At 42.2% G+C, this 16,217-nt stretch overlaps 1 protein-coding gene across 1 annotated transcript in view; it reads left to right on the top strand.

Moving 5' to 3' along the window:
- Nucleotides 1–16,217, top strand: part of CLIP1 (CAP-Gly domain containing linker protein 1) — a 59,934-nt gene that overhangs the window by 16,720 nt on the left and 26,997 nt on the right. Inside the window, exons 4-8 of the mRNA XM_058817014.1 lie at nucleotides 6,907–7,031; nucleotides 7,997–8,213; nucleotides 11,375–11,572; nucleotides 11,932–12,035; nucleotides 12,565–12,625. Coding sequence (XP_058672997.1) covers nucleotides 6,907–7,031; nucleotides 7,997–8,213; nucleotides 11,375–11,572; nucleotides 11,932–12,035; nucleotides 12,565–12,625 — 705 coding nt within the window. The remainder of the gene's footprint in view (nucleotides 1–6,906; nucleotides 7,032–7,996; nucleotides 8,214–11,374; nucleotides 11,573–11,931; nucleotides 12,036–12,564; nucleotides 12,626–16,217) is intronic.

The raw sequence follows: 16,217 nt of genomic DNA on the forward strand, positions 1-16,217 counted from the left end.
AGCTGCAGTTGATTTTCTGCTGAAATCAGGCTCCAGCTCCAGCATTTGAACCTGCTCTGAATAAGAATTCTGCTGTAAGTGCCAGTGGAAGGGCCCTACTGGGTGCTAAACCAGATGGGGAGAGAACAACAGAAAACCAATTCAGTAACAAATTACTGTCAGGCTCAGGCAGTTTGGGTTTCCTGTGTGAGCTGTGGCCAGAGAACCTGTTTGCCCTGGTGTTGCACACTTAGGATTTCTTAAGAGCCCAATGCAAAGTTGATTTTAAAAACAAACAAACAAACAAACAAACTCCCCCTGAACTACCCAACCAAAACAAGAGAGGAATCTGCTTCATGTGACAACTGTTGCCTGTACCAAAAGTTGAAGCAGCTTTGACAGCGTTGTCAGCTTTTCCCCTAAAGTGACCAGATGCTGGATTTTAAATAAATAAATAAATAAAAATCTTATCAACCTAAGGGGCCTTAGCCTTCTCAAGGGATTAAAGTGCTTTCATTCATTTAACCAGTTACAGCTTCATCACAGTCTGCCAAATCTGCTGCTTCTGGGGCTGAGCTGTAAAGCTGCAACTCGGCCTCTGCCCATATGGTCACAAAAAGATGCAAACTCAATTTACAGGCACGTGCTGATGTGGCCTTTTTGCAGAGTTCTCCCTGTGCATGAGTGACATCTCATTTCTCTTTATTCCCTGTAAGTTACTCAGGGCTTTGTTGTTTCTTCCCAAGGTCTGTGGTGCTGGAACAGGCAGGGGCTGATAGGAGATTATTGTCAGATTTGTTTCCACCCATGTAACCTATCTGCAAGTAAACATGACGTAGGGCTGCCAACTGATTACATTCCAGGGCTCTGAAAAGCAGCCAGGGGAAAAAGAAACTTCACACGTAGAGAGGAGTTTCTCCCTTCAGCATTGTCACTGTGGTATTTTTAAGGTTTCCTTTTTCTGGATTTTACAACTTTCTGAATAGAAAATGCACTGCTTAAAAGTCTATGGTAATATTAATCTGTTGTGAGAACAAATATTCATTGGTGGTGTTACAGTTAAAACAGTGCAGAAATATCTGGCACAATGCATACAAGGATAGAAAAGGAAGAAAAATTTGGAAGTTGGCAATGTGTGAGGGGTTTGTACTCTCCTGGGGCTCTTCTCTCCAGCCTCCTCCATCAAATGTGACAACTTTAACTGCTCAGTCACACTTTTCCCTTATCCTTGAGCTGAGGTGGCTGTGAGCTATTTTGATGGCTTTGTCATGTTAAGTCAAGGATTAAAGTCATTCTTATATTTATGTATGACTGCTTAAGCACAGGACTGTGGCTCCTGTAATCTATGATGTAGATTAATTTGCTAAATGGCTGCTGCAGCATGAAATCCATGTATGAGAAATACCTGAGGGGTAAGGGGTGTCCAAAGGCTTTTCTTGTAATTCATCATCTGGGTGATTTTCCCTGTGAAAAGCTCTGCTTTCTTTTAATGTTACTTTTAAGCATTTTTCAGGACGTGGCAGTACCTATCTGCTCACAACTCAGGTGTTACATTTATCTTAAAACGAGGCACAAGTCCTGTCTGAGTCACTCTGTTTTGGCAGCTCCTTATTTAAATTCAAATTGCATGTGAGTTCCTGGGCTGTAATGGCAGGACTGGTGACTCCCCACATGCTTTGGCAGTAAATTCCTTTTTTGTGTGTGGATTCCCTTCCCCTCTCCCTGCCTTCCCAAGGGGGAATATCCAGGAACACGTTGTCCTCAGTCATTTCAGCACAGGATGGGAGAAGGAACAGCATATTTACTTATTTTAGTTTTTGCTTTTCCTTTGTGGTGGTGATGAATTCACATGTGGCTTTTGTAGTATGGAATTGCTGTTAGGGGTTTTTTTGTGTTTCCTTTTGAGTTGGGTGAATGAATTGCACCTCAATAGCATGTCAGTTTTAGTTACTAAACTGTTTTCTGTGGAAGTGAAGGACTGAGTGGTAGCACAGTCTGTACCTTATTGCACATGAGGTTTTTGCCCACTTTGGCCTTGCTTTTGAACTTGCAAGTTGACTGCAACCAAACTGGGTAGAAGTGGAGAGGTTTCAAAGCAAATCCTTCCAAGTTCCATGGCAACAGCCCAACAGAAGGTGGAGACTCTGCCCACAGCTCTGGAAAAGCTGAATTTGCTTTCACAGAACTTTGCACATCACAGAATCCACATCATCAAGGCTTTTCTGAATCCCGTTCCAATCAGTGGAAACAGCAGAAGTCACTCTTATTTTTTAAAGTTTTCCAAGTTTCCTAAGTTTTCTAAGGTTTCAAATCTTCTCTAAATGCTGATGATACCATACAGTGCATGGTGGTGCTGATTTCCCTGTTCTCTTTAGGACTCCAGGCAAAATCCAGCCCAGGTTTGGGTGTTTCCTGATGGATATCAGCTCTGCTGCTAAAACATCCCCACAGAAATCAGCTCAGTGCAGTTACAGGGTTAATTACAGGTGGAACTGGGTGAAATGTGAAGGCCTGTTCCACGAGAAGCAGAGGAGATGATCCCTTGTCCCCTCTGGCCTTGAAGGGGTGAACAAATCACTTAAACACAATTTCTGTTGCCAGCTGGAAGCAGTTCTGCTAAATCTGGAGGAACAAAAGGAAGATGATTCTGATCAGAACCTGATCAGTGGATCCCAGGTGGTTCAAAGGCTCTGTGTGCCTGGCTGGGCTTTGCTTTTCCAAGTGCTGCACATTGTGGTGCTGAATTGTCCTGAAAATGCAGAAATGCCCAGTGATGCTTTCAGGAGTGACCACAGGTTCATGCTCAGGCAGAATGGGAGACAGAGCAGTTGTTATTCACCTTTTACCTTCTCTGGGCAGGTTTCAATAAGTGCTATTGTTACACTGACACTGTTCAGACCCTGCCTGTCCTCTTTTCCACCAGCACTGCTCAAATCACACCCATTTTTTAGTCCATCTCTCTTTTTCCCCCCTGGATCACACTGGTCTATTTGTTTCCTGCTTCTCCTTATCTTTGGAAATGTGGCTCCACAAAGGTTCTCACAAGGTCTGACGTGTTCACCCCCTGTCCTTTCACCAGGAGCTTTTTCACCACTCCAGGTTTCCAAACCCACTTTGCTGTTTCACTTTACCTGGCAGCAAATTGATGTGAGCTCAGGTATAATTGGATAAATGGAATTTAATCACTTTTTGCATGTGTTTGACACAACTCCAGTGAGTTCCAAGCAGAATTCCTCACCTCACCATGACCTGCAGGCTAACCCAGATTCTCTGGAGTATTACAGCTTTGTGTTTTACAGCTTCACTCCATTGAGTGTGGGAACTGACTGAGGGAACGTCTGGCACTTCTTTTCTCTATCCATTATTTAGTGACCTGCCTTAGCATGAAAGAAGGTCATGGAAAACTCTCTTTGTGGTAGTTGTGCTCTGGTTTTTCACAGAACTTTCAGAAACCTTTTAGTTTTTTTTCCCCTATTTCTTTTAGAAACTGATGGTTTTTATTTTAGTCCTTCATGCATTACTGGGAAGTAGATCTGCTGGCAAATGCAGCTGGTTTGGGGTTGGGTTTTTTACCTTTTTTGCTGTAATTATCTCAATTTTTTAAAATAATTTTTCTATAACAGATGCTATACTCTGTAAGTCCAATTCTTTTTTCATATTGGTTGGAACAGTTGAGTTTAATCATGTCAGATTTTTTTTCCCGTTTATGGCACTATTAATTCTGTATATGTACAGCAGCTTGCATCATGAAAAGCCTTTAGCACGCTGTCTTGTGCAGTAGCACCTCACATTGTACTACCAAGGGAATAAATTATGATTATTTTCTTCTCAAGGCAAGTGTTGTCACTTACTGGTACTAATTGCAGCTGGAGATAAATACAATTTTTGGCAGAGATGTCTGTGAATGATTGGAAGCCTTCAGTAGTCTCAGGCTTTATAAAGGAGGGCTGATGTGTCTTTAAAGCTGAAATTTAGAAAGCTTTTGCTTAAACCTGAGCAAAACTGCCCATCTAGAGCTTCACTGATTATCTGAGCATGTTACAGCCACGGGTTGCTCCAATTCCTGCTCTTGTAAGGACACACAGAATGTGCAGAGAGAGAAATGGAGTAGCTGGTTATTCAAAGCTGGACTGGGTTTGGAAAAAGCAGAAATTCCTTGGCATCCTCCCTTGAGTCCTGTTGAAAATAACCCAGGTGCCATGGTTACCAGAGGAGTCACTGTGCTGCTCCTGCAGGGAATCTGGTGTGGAGCAGCCCCATCTGCTCTGGGAGCTGAATTCCTGCATTTCCTGGCTCCCCCAGCCCTGGGTCACTGCAGGGGCTGGAGCAGCTCCAGGGGGCTCTGGGCACTGCCAGATTCCTTCAGGTTGTGGTTTGAGTGTGGTCCCTTCATAATAAACTCTTCCCATTTTTTACATAAACATAGAAGATGAGCAGGGCTGAGGTATGAAACAGAAAAGGAAGAGTAATTCTACAGAGAGTTTAACCTGTGCTATCCTGGAGCCAGCATCACTTCATCCCTTCTCTAGGGGTTGATCTGCAGAGTGAGTTGGAGGGAACAGATTGCAGCAGCTTTTCCTGTCCCTGGGAATCCCTGCATGGATTTATCCTGTTCCACACGGTGCCTCAGACACCTCTTACCTCAGTGACCCCACTCACCCTCCTGTGAGGGGAGGGGTGCCTGTGTTTGTGTCATTAATTTGGGTTTGTTTAAAGAAATCACCACAGACACAAACACACACCATGGAACAGGGAAAAATTCCATTGCCTGGCTCAAGGGGTGTGGAAAAGGAGCTTGAGGAATCTCTGTGCACCCCCAAACCTGACTCTTGTCTTTGGAGGGATCCTCCTTATCTAGGACATTGTTCCAGTTTTTCTGTCTAATTTCTTAAATGGGTTTATAGGGCCTCTTTTGATTTAACTCTTTTTTTTTTTTTCAGGTAGAAAACAGAACAAAATTGAGTGGGGAAATAGCTTCTAATAGCAGAAGTTCTAATAGCAGAACTACCGAGTCTTTTCATCTAAAGAGACAAAATCCCCTCCCCAAACTTGTGAGAAAAGGAATAAGGAGGAGAATTTGGAACTCATAGTGCAGTTAAAATTTATTTCTGTTTGTATTTAAGATATTTACCCTCTAGAAAAAGTAGCTAATGTCTGAGTAGCTCTGCCATTTCAGGGGTAGTTCTCCCCAGGGATTATTTTATCAGTATTTTATTTTCCCTCCTCACCACCATGCCAAAGATTTGGATTCTCTGTTACTCTTTGGGAGGTTACAATTCTTTTTTTCTAAGCCAGTCCTAGTGCTTGTTTCTGTGTTCTCTGCCAAGAACACCAAATACCAAAGGTTCTACGAGTTGCTATATTAGGCTGTCATGATAACTGTAAACTTTGTGTGTTTTTATTCCATGGAGAGTAATAATTTGCTACAGCGCCACTTAAAGCAGGATCTGAAGGTGACCTGCACTTGTTCCAGAATTGTCTCTAATGACAGAGGAGGAGCTGCCACCTTAAATGTGGACAAGTGGTGCTTCTGCTCCCTTTCTCACTTGAATAATATCCAAAAAAGTTCATTATTCTCCCTGTTTTTCTGAGGTTTGTGTGGATTAGAGTTATTTTTCCTCATCAGCTGAAACTTCATCTTGCCGCTGGAGCACAAATGTGTGTGGCAGCTCCTGGGCACTGACTTGGGACTTTGTGAAGATGTAAAGTCCCCAATTCCTCACAGGTGGCCTCGTGAGTGAGCTCTTCCCAACTGGAATAATGTGAATTTTCTCTTGTACTGTGATCATGCACCTTCATTTACAGCATGAGGAGCTCGTTGTTTTCTAGTAATCCTGGGAGGTTCCCCCAAGAAATAGAATGTCTGCTGTAAAAATTATATGAAATACTAATTTGCTTTTTAGTGTATAAAAAGGAGAATCACAGTCTTTAACAGGAGTTTCATTCAATCTCTCTGCCAAGGCCTCACAATATTCCTGGTGGTACAAGGTGTGCTGGAAAACACAGGTGGACATTTTCAAACCTTTGGTGCATTTTCCGTGTGGAATTTTGTGAATCTGTTGAAGAGGTTTCCATCTCCATGTCCCTGTTCTCACAATGCTGGATGCAGGTGAACAGATTTGCACAAATTTAGGGCACACCATATTTTCTTCCTGAACTGCAGGAACCCTGTGGCTCTCCCTGGCACGTGTCAGCCACACAACACCTTTTCCTTCTCCACTTAATTTAATTCTTCCATCCCCTGGGTATTGGGAAAAGCTGGAGCTCACAGACATTGCCAGTAATTGGAATGGCTGTAAATATTTAATATGATAAGTTTGAAAGCCACTCTGCTTTCTAGGCTTTCATTTAGGAGTGTTTGGGTTGGTTTTTTTTATTCTTGAAAGTGAAGAAAAGATAAAATGATTCTCCTCTCCCCAAGGATTCAAATAGCTGGTTATATCTACAGGGTTGCCAAGTGCTCTGTATCATGCTTTATATCAGTTACTTTCAATACAAGAGGGCTATACTGTGTAGTTTATCTAAATTATTCCTTAGAGAAAATATGAAAGGATTTTGTTCTCATTTAATTTCTTTTATTTTTCCTCACAGAATTAGAATAAGAAGCAAACAGACCTTAGAAATCCTAATCTGCTGTAGAAATTTGTGTGAAACTGTAGCACAAACCTATTGCATTCAGAGCATTGGTTATACTGTTAAATCTATTTTTTGTTAAATATGTGTCTTGTTAAATACATTTTTTGTTGTGGAGATCAGTATTTGTTCAACATTAATACAAACTCATGGACAAAAAATTACATAGTTTGAAATAAGAACTGGTTATGTCATTCCTGTGCTTTGTGAACAGGGTTATACCAAAAGGTTTGTCACTGAATTTGGGGTTTTATTTGGAAAAGCATTAAATGCAGGTGTTTCTCACTGCTTTAGGTTGGAGGAACAAAGGCTGGAGTCGTTCGTTTCCTGGGAGAAACTGACTTTGCTAAAGGAGAATGGTGTGGGGTGGAGCTGGACGAGCCCCTGGGGAAGAACGATGGAGCTGTGGCTGGCACGAGGTTGGTGCATCCCCAGAGTTACTTTGTGAGATTTTTCTCTGTATTCTCTTTTGGGGTTTTTATGTCTTCCATGAGGTTTTCAGTCAGAGGAGGGAGGGAGGCTCTAAAGCTGCCTTTGCTGCTGCTGGGGAGGGTTTTGGTGTGCAGTGGTTTGAGTTCTCTGATGCCAACACTTCTCTCACATTCGTGGGATGAGCTGAGCTCTCCTCCCATGTGAGTTTTATTCATAGACTGGTAATGGAAAACACAATTTCCTTCTTTTAAATGCCTGTTGGATTTCTCAGCTTGGAAGGAATGCTCAGTTAAGAAAATCTCTGGATATCCAATAGTTGTACTTAAGGGAGATCTTCCAGCATCTCAGGAGCTGGAAGTCCCTGTTCCAACAGATGCCTCCTGGTAGAGATGGGAGCAGTGTCACAATGAGAAGGCATTAATTCACATCACAATTTAACTTTCTTTCTCATTTGCCATAAGGAATGGCCTTTTACCTTATTAAAAAGAGGTTTTACAAAGATTATCTCACCTTAATATAGCTGATCACAGCTTAAAATTATAAGTGGCTTTTGTCTATATTTAACCAAAGATATATGTTCTGTATCATCAAATATACAGAAATGGTATGTATGTAATAAAATATGAAACTACTTGATTTAATTAAAAGCTGATTTCTAATTTTAACTCTGAGCCATCACATCTGTTGGCAGCTCAGAGGAATGTGATGAAGGGAAAAGCTGTGGATATAAAACTGCATCTGAATGGAATTTTTTAGGCACTAGAGCTGTGGTGTTTACTCTGAATTTCTGAAGTCTGATGTGATCGTGCTGTTTGAGACTCTCAAAGCCCCTTTCCCAGACGGGTGTTAAATACAATTACAGTCCAAGAACTCATACTCCTGATCTAGAACTCTCCACAAACCCAGAAAAGAAGTTAATTCCCGCTCTCCTGTGCTTGCTTTGCCCTTGAAGGTATTTCCAGTGCCAGCCCAAGTACGGGCTCTTCGCCCCGGTGCACAAGGTGACCAAGATCGGCTTCCCCTCCACCACCCCGGCCAAGGCCAAGCCCGCCGTGCGCAAGGTGCTGCCCACGCCCACGGCCCTGAAGCGCAGCCCCAGCGCCTCCTCCCTGAGCTCGCTCAGCTCCGTGGCCTCCTCCGTAAGCAGCAAGCCCAGCCGCACAGGACTCGTAAGCTGATTTTCCCTTCGCATGCTGCCCCTCCCTCCCGCCCAGCCCGGCAGGGCCCTGCAGGGTTCTTGGTGCTCCTCCTCCTCCAAAGCATGCGCGAAGGAAGGAAATCTTAGCTGGCCCTGGAGAGCAGCTGAACAGTTGAATATTTAATTGAAGCTAACAGAGTGATTGCAATAAGAAAGGGGCTTGGGATGGCAGCTGATTTCTCTGGCTGCAATCTGTGATGGTGTTCGCAGGGTGCTCGCAGAGACGAGGATCTGACTCCGTGTTTCAGAAAGCTTAATTTATTATTTTATGATATATATTATATTAAAACTATACTAAAAGAATAGAAGAAAGGATTTCATCAGAAGGCTAGCAAGGGATAGAGAAAGAATTATAACAAAATCTTGTGACTGGGCAGCTGGGCTATGATTGGCCATTAACTAGAAACAACCACATGAGGCCAATCCCAGATGCACCTGTTGCATTCCACAGCAGCAGATAACCATTGTTTGCATTTTGTTCCTGAGGCCTCTCCACTTCTCAGGAGAAAAAAATCCTAAGGAAAGGATTTTTCATAAAATGTGTCTGTGACAGCAATCTGCATTTAATTCATTTTCTGAAGCTTCCAGATGTCACACTCAGTTTGTTTGAGCAGGAAGCTTCACGTTGGCTAAAATGTTCCAAATTTCCTTTTGCTGTTCAAGAGATGAGTCAGCTGAGAAATGCAGCAGGAGCAATTTCCAAGTCTCTGCTGACAAGAAGCCTCTTTCTTTTCTTTTAGATTTGGTTTTAATCCTATAAATTCATAAAGGCTGAGTGTTGCCAAGTGCAGTGGCTCAGGTGAAATCTAACACAGTACTAATTCCACCTAATACACTTACTATGGATTCTTTTGAAGTTGCTCTGTTACATAAATGTCCTAATCTTGGGTTGCAGCAGTAAAATGGAAATCTGGGAAGGCTGAATTTTGAGAAGTCTCTTTTATGGCAGTTGAAAACATAGAAATAATTGGATTTTTCCACAGTTCCCTAGCTTATTCCTTTTATTTTTTTAAACCACAGTCCATAGATAGATCTAATTAGGAAGGAGTGACTCCCAGTGCTGTGGAGCAGGTTCCCTGTCCCACTGTCCCACTGACCAGCAGGTGCCCAGAGGTGACTTCCCCTGCTCCTGCAGGACTGAAGCAGATTACCAGAGGTCAGCAGTCGGTCAGGGCACCAGGGTTAATACCTGGCCACAAAAAGGATTTTTATTTGGCACAAACAGTGGGACTTCATCACTTAATCCATTCTGGAAGTTGCACTTGCAGCTGCAGAGTGCCCTCTAGTTTGGGATCACAGCACTGACACGTGGCACCAAATGCTTCATTCCATGTGCTGTGATCCCCCAAGTTACACCTTGTGAGTGTCTAAAACCTGTTTGCTTATTTTGTTGTGTCCCAGGGATTTTGCATGATTTAGGTCATAAAATACAAAGCTGCTGTAATCCATTATATCTGGAATTAAAATTCCAGCTTTCTCAGGCAGGGTGAACATTTGGTGGCCATCCAAGTTAAAAGGATTGTCCAAATAATTCTGAGACTTTTTCTTTAAAAGTTAAGCTGCTGGGGAAACGAGATTTCCTGTAATCAGGTTTGACCCAGCAGACTTTTCCTGCTTCAGTTTCTAGGAAAACTAAAACTTCTCTGGGGATTTCTGGACTCTTACATTGACTGCTCCGTTGTTCAGGGCTGTTTCTATTTTCTTTTTCCTGAGTAATGAAAGCAGCTGTCAGAGTAGGTGATCCATTGATTTAAGGGGCTGTCTGATGCAGTTGGTGTTTATTGCTGAGTCTGAAGGAAGCTCATGCTTCTCTGAAGAGTTTTGGATTTGTTTTGCAGTTGGGAGTGAGGGGTGATTTGAACACCTAAAACTGTTAGAAAGCAATACACTCTGGAATGGGATTTTTTCTAGAAACTGGGAGGGTCTGGAACAACCACTGCAGCATCAGAGTGAATGTGGTTTATTCTGTCTGGTACTGGAAGGGACCAGCAGTGGATTGCAGAGTGCAGGGTGGGATCCAGGCTGGCAGGAGCTGGGCAGGGATTGTGCAGCAGGGAAGGGGAGGTGGCTGAGCTGGCAGGACAAAAATCCCTGCTGTGCTCTCAGCTGGGGCTGGGGGCAGTGCCAGCTTCCCAGCTGGCAGCTATTCAATGTTTGCATCTCTGCAAGGATCATGCTCCTGATTTGGGTGATTAGGCAGAGCTAAAGGATACAACAGCAAATCTTCATGGTTTGGGTTTTTTTTAAAATTACCTGAGCTGTCATTCTCATTTAATACTTAGGCAAATTTCTCAGCTGTTAAAGACAAGTTTTATGAACAGAACTGGATTTTTTTTTCAGTTTTTGCTGTTTTCACAACTATTGCTCACTTAATAATTTTAATTTATTTACTTTCCCTTCTAGCTCAAGAACTGGTAGCTGGTAGGGACATAGTGAATTTTCCCTGGTACTGATTCCAGTGGGGCAAGGTCAAGGAAAACCTGGTTTCATTTTAGCTACAATTCTCCTGATTAATTTTAATCTGCATTCTTGAAATTTAATATTCCAGATCTTTTTCCCAGAAATAATTTAATTCCAAGTAATATAAACATACATTTTATTTTATATACAGTTGTTGTTCTTCACAAGGTTGTAGCTTTAAGGTCAGGGTAATTGCTCTTCATGCTGGCTGCTTTTGCCATGGTAGAGGTGCCAGATGCTGGTGGGAGTCCCCAGAGCTTTTCATGGAGCATTTGGAAGTGTTGGACTGCTGCTGGTGACCCAAGATAGTGACCTGTTAAATAGAGACGTGATTTTTTTGGCCTATTAGAAAGCTGCCTTTTTTTTTAATGCAAAAAGATGCTCAGGAGCATCCTGAGCCTGCCTTTGTGTGAGTCTACACCTTCAGCTGAGGCCTTTTATTTTCACTTCATCCCTCCTGCCTCTTCCTCTGGCTGCTCCTCCTTACAGGGCTGTGTGGTGGCCACTGTTAAATTCTGGAAAATGAATTTAAGTGTAAAAGGAGAAGGTGCAGTAGGTCACAGAAAGCATTTGCTCTACTAACCCTGTGTTTGTGGATCTGGAGGTGCCCACTCCACCCCTGTTTCCTTTCTATTGGTGCAGAATGGTTTTTAACTCATTTATTTTGTGAAGTTGACAGAAACCTCTTCCCGCTATGCAAGAAAAATTTCGGGCACCACAGCCCTCCAGGAGGCCCTGAAGGAGAAGCAGCAGCACATTGAGCAGCTCCTGGCAGAAAGGGACCTGGAGAGGGCAGAAGTTGCAAAAGCAACGAGCCACGTCGGGGAGATCGAGCAGGAACTGGCTCTGGTTCGCGATGGGCACGACCGGGTGAGGGAGTTTGTGTTCCTCTGGAGCAGAGATAACACCATGGCCTTAACCTCCAAAGTGGGCTTTTCCTGCTGAAAAGGGCTGGGAGTAAGAGGTGCTCTGCTAAAAGTAAAATAATCCATACCTGTGAGATGTCCCTTGTGGGATCTTTGGCTTGATGAGATGCCAGATCTGCTGGATTTAACTCATTTTTGTTGAACTTCACTGCAGTCTTTGCTCATGTCCATATTTGATAACATTCCTGTCACTTGGCCCATCACTTCACCAAATCCTGGCTACTGAGGTACAGGTACATAAATTTAAAAATTCTTGTATTTCCCAGCTTAGTAAATTTTGGTTTTATTCCTCTTCCTGATTAGCACGTGCTGGAGATGGAGGCAAAAATGGACCAGCTCCGAGCCATGGTGGAGGCAGCTGACAGGGAGAAGGTGGAGCTCCTCAATCAGCTGGAGGAAGAGAAAAGGTAACCCCAGACTGTCCTCATTAGTGTAATTAATGTTCCTTTTGTGCTCCCCTTGTGCATCTTGCTGTTCATCCTGATCCAGACACGTTTCTCAGTGCTGAAGTTTTGATGCAATTGTGACATCTTGAAGTCCTGTGGATCCTTTGCATGTGTGCTGAATTTCTGGCTGTTTCCTGCATGGATGGTAGAATATATAGAATGTGAGATCAAACTGCTGATTTAGGTCACCTCAGATCATCCAGAAGGGTGACAAAAGGAGAGAATCAATGAGGATTTCAAGGGTTTTAATGCAAAATGCCCTTTTAAGAGCTGCAGGACTAGTGATGCCTTGCTTTGGCACTGGTAGTGTTTTAAGGACAGAAATTTCCCTCCCTCTGGTGCTTCCTGTGAGAAATTTCTCCTTAACGTTGCTGGCAGTTTGCTGCTACAGTGGGAATGTTGTCACTGTCATTCTGATTTTCCACTGAAAAGTGAGCTTGAAAGCATTTGCTTCCAAAATTACCTGAATTTTAATGAGTTGTCCCCACAGGAAAGTTGAAGACCTTCAGTTCCGTGTGGAAGAAGAATCCATTACCAAAGGAGACCTAGAGGTAAAATATCTCCAGCTTTGTAAAAGGGATACCCAGGAGGGCAGGAATCATTAAAAGATGCAATCCTGGTCCAGCCACATGAAAATATACCCATTTCTGCAGTCCTTTAGTAAGCCCATTGTCCCAAAATTGCAGGATTGCACCCCAAATTCAGTTACACGCTTCAGCAAAGGCTGTGCTATGGAAAGGGTGTAGTTACTTAGAAAAAATAAATTAATTCATAGAAAATTCTACCTTTTGCTGTTAAAAGTAACCACTAAGAAGTTTAACCAAAATTTAAATTGTTTTGAAGTTACAAAATTGCAAGTTAATATTTATGCTTTTGAAAATTAATATTGAAGACTTGAACTGTTTGATCCATTTCTTGAGTAATTCCTGTGCTTCCCTTAAGGAAGGTTGATTAATGAAGAGTTTGCACATAAAATGTAAATAGCAATTCATGTGTGCAACTTTTATCTGTTGTTTATAGAATTGTAATGTTGGGCTGCAGCACAGTGTGTTATTGCACACTCAGAATAGAAAACATTTAGGGAAGGATTGCACTCAAGTATCTGAGCACTGCCAGTTTTTTATCCCAAAATTCCAATTAATAAGCAAGATACTTTTAATTGCTGTATTGTCTAATCAGAAGCATAAAGTACAAACTTATTTAACTCTGTTGCTATCAAGCATTTGTGATTGAAGTGCTAGCCTTATGGAAAATACTCATTTCATATAACATTTCTTTTATTTTAGTCTTCCATCCATTTTAAGATACCTATCTAGACTCTTCATAGAATGCTCCTTTTATTGTTTAGTCCATGGAAATATTTTAGTTTTTTATTTTCTGTTAAATCAATCGATAATCATGGCAAACGATCCTAAAGACTCTGGTTTTTCAAGCTGCTTAACTTGGGGGTTTAAACTGAATTCAAGCTGATGGAATTTCTCCTGTTGTTTGTGTTGGAATGGCAGTGCTGAGTCTGCAGGTGAAACATTTTTGTTTGTTTGTTTTTTAATTTTACTGATAGCGAAAGAGGCAGATTTCGGAAGACCCAGAAAATGTAAGAGGGCACTTCAATGTGCAGAGACATCCCATGTTAACAGATTGTGTGCAGAAAATGCTTATACTGATTCACTAACTGCATAATCTGTTATTGAGACATTGACTCTGGTATTTGTGTGCATGTTGCTTTCAGAGCAATTACAACATTTCTTGGAAAGAATGTGTGTAATGACTAAACGTGGCAGTGCCATTAACTGCAGCCAGGCCAGTGTGGCTTTAGAATTCTGTAGGGTCACAACCTTTGCAGCTCACTCAAGAGTCCAGGAGCTTGCAGAACTTGACTGACCAACATCCTGAAGTGGCCTTAATTTAAATGTAGGATTTTTGCTGTTTTCTTCACAAAATCCTGCCTGCTCTCCTATGAGATCCTGCTGCTGTTCAAGAGATGACAATTTTTCTGAGGGAAAAAATCTGTCTAGTCTTCATCTTCCCATATTTGTTTCCTTTTTTCTGTATGAAATGCTGAGGGGGAACATGATTAAAACTCTCTGAACAATTGCTTTACAAAGCTGTCTGATTTTACTGTTTCTTCATGTAGCTCCTCTTCAAATTATGTAGGAAAAATGTGTTACTTGATAACAGAAATGGCCGTGCAAGATGTTTAAGGAGTCCTCTTGCTTCCCTAACTCAGATTAGTGGAATTTTAAAGGTAAATTTATCCTCTGCTGCATCCCCAGCCAAGACAGGAAGTTCTCAAGACCAGAGCTGGATCCTGCTGTGCATCCTTAGGGGTTCCCTTTGCAGAGATCCCTCAGGGATCTGCTTCTCCTCCAGTCTCCCCATCAGGCTGATGCTTTGTTAGAAATAAATCTGCATGTGCCCTTCCTTCCTCTTGTTTTGTGTACTCCTTCTTTGATCCCATCTTTCCTCCTGACTTCCCTGTTCTGATGTTTCCATTAAAAATTGAGATTTTCACTCTCCAGGGGAGACTTTCCAGGCTGCCCCTGCCTGATCCTGGTGCTGTCCTGTGGTTGTGTCCCAGCACGAGGGGCCTGGAGGGTGCCCTGCCCCATCCTAGAACTGATTGTCAGGATTTGTGGCCTCAGCACAATTTCCCAGTTTGATGGAGATGTCACAGGGAGGTTTATTCTGGAGTGAAGGAATGGCCAGAGCACAGAGGTGCTGCAAAAGGCTGATCCAGCCTCCAAGTTTGGGTGGCATTCTGGGAGGTTCAAGGCAGAGTCAGAATCCCATTTCCACATCACCTCCCTGATTGTGAAGCTCTGGAGAAGGGGAAGATGATTCTATTGGCTTTCTTGTCTGTTTTTTTCTTTCCTGTTTTTCTTTTCCATCCAAGTTAAGGTTTGCAATCAAATTATTTTCTTCTTTTTGGGGTACTCTCTCTTCTCAGTTCTGGGTTTCCTCAAAGAGAACCATAATCAGTAAGAATTTCTCTCCACATCATCAGGAGAGAAATTGGAGCAGTTCAAAATTTTTCAGTGATTTTTACCTCAGTAAATCTGGAATCTGTCCCTTGGAAATCAGATTTGATTAAAGGATAATCTCTCATCTCTAAATTGGGAAAATGGTGTCAAACAAAGATCTCAGGAGTATTCTTTTCTAATCTTTTATTTCCATTTTGGCAGGATTTTAACTTCCTTGCCTTTGTAGTATGTAAGAGATGGGATTTAAAAAACCCCAGTAATCAGTGATGGTCTGTCTGATCTTTGGAGCAGGAAAGCACTGTCTGTAAAATGAATGATCAAAGAGTTTGGGTTTTATGTAGCATAAAAAACCTTAAGGTTACATATTCCAAAGGCACACAGGGGGAATTCTGTAACCATGAGATTTGGGATTTCTTGAATTTTAGTAGATCCCCTTGGTGAATTAGAATTGAATTGGAATTGAATTTCCACCTTTTAAAGCAGATTGTTTTTCAAACTTACTTACAATTTGGTTGTGGATCAAAACTAACACTGACCTGTATCAGAGAGAAAACTGAATGGTAGCCACTTATTAAATATTATTTCCCTTAGAATACTTAATTCCATTTTCAAAGGCTATGGGCAGGAAAAGCAATAATCTGTGTTCTTGGAGCATTTTTGCCTGTCACACCCTGAAGATCTTCCACTGAGTGAGAAACAGCCCTGCTACAGAATGAAAGCATCAACAGATCTAAGGAGCAACTTAAAAGTGTCTATGGACCAAGAACTCCACAGAAGCATGGCCAGCTGTTTTCAGCTGTTTAAAAAATTCACCCCCTTGGGTGTCTGGATGCTTTTTGGAAGGAAGAACTTGCTGCTGCCGAAGGAATTCTGTGTCTGGAGAAGCAGATAAGGAGCTCATCCCCATCTTTATATTTCTCTTGCATTTTTTTCTCTTCCCCACATCAGATGTGCAGGTCAGGTTTGAATTACCTGCTGGACTTTCCCTGCTCCTCCCAAACTTCAGGTTCTCTTGCAGGGACTATCTGAATATCAAGCCAGAATATCAAATATTCTGTGTTCTTGCTAAAAATTCTGTTTGTGAGCAAAAAGCAGGAGGTACCTGCTCACTTGGGTTCATCTGTGTCCTACTTCTCTTTAGGAACCTGTTAGAATTCCAAAG

Source organism: Ammospiza caudacuta, chromosome 18 (assembly GCF_027887145.1).
Source record: "Ammospiza caudacuta isolate bAmmCau1 chromosome 18, bAmmCau1.pri, whole genome shotgun sequence".
In the NCBI taxonomy this organism is placed as follows: Eukaryota; Metazoa; Chordata; class Aves; order Passeriformes; family Passerellidae; genus Ammospiza; species Ammospiza caudacuta.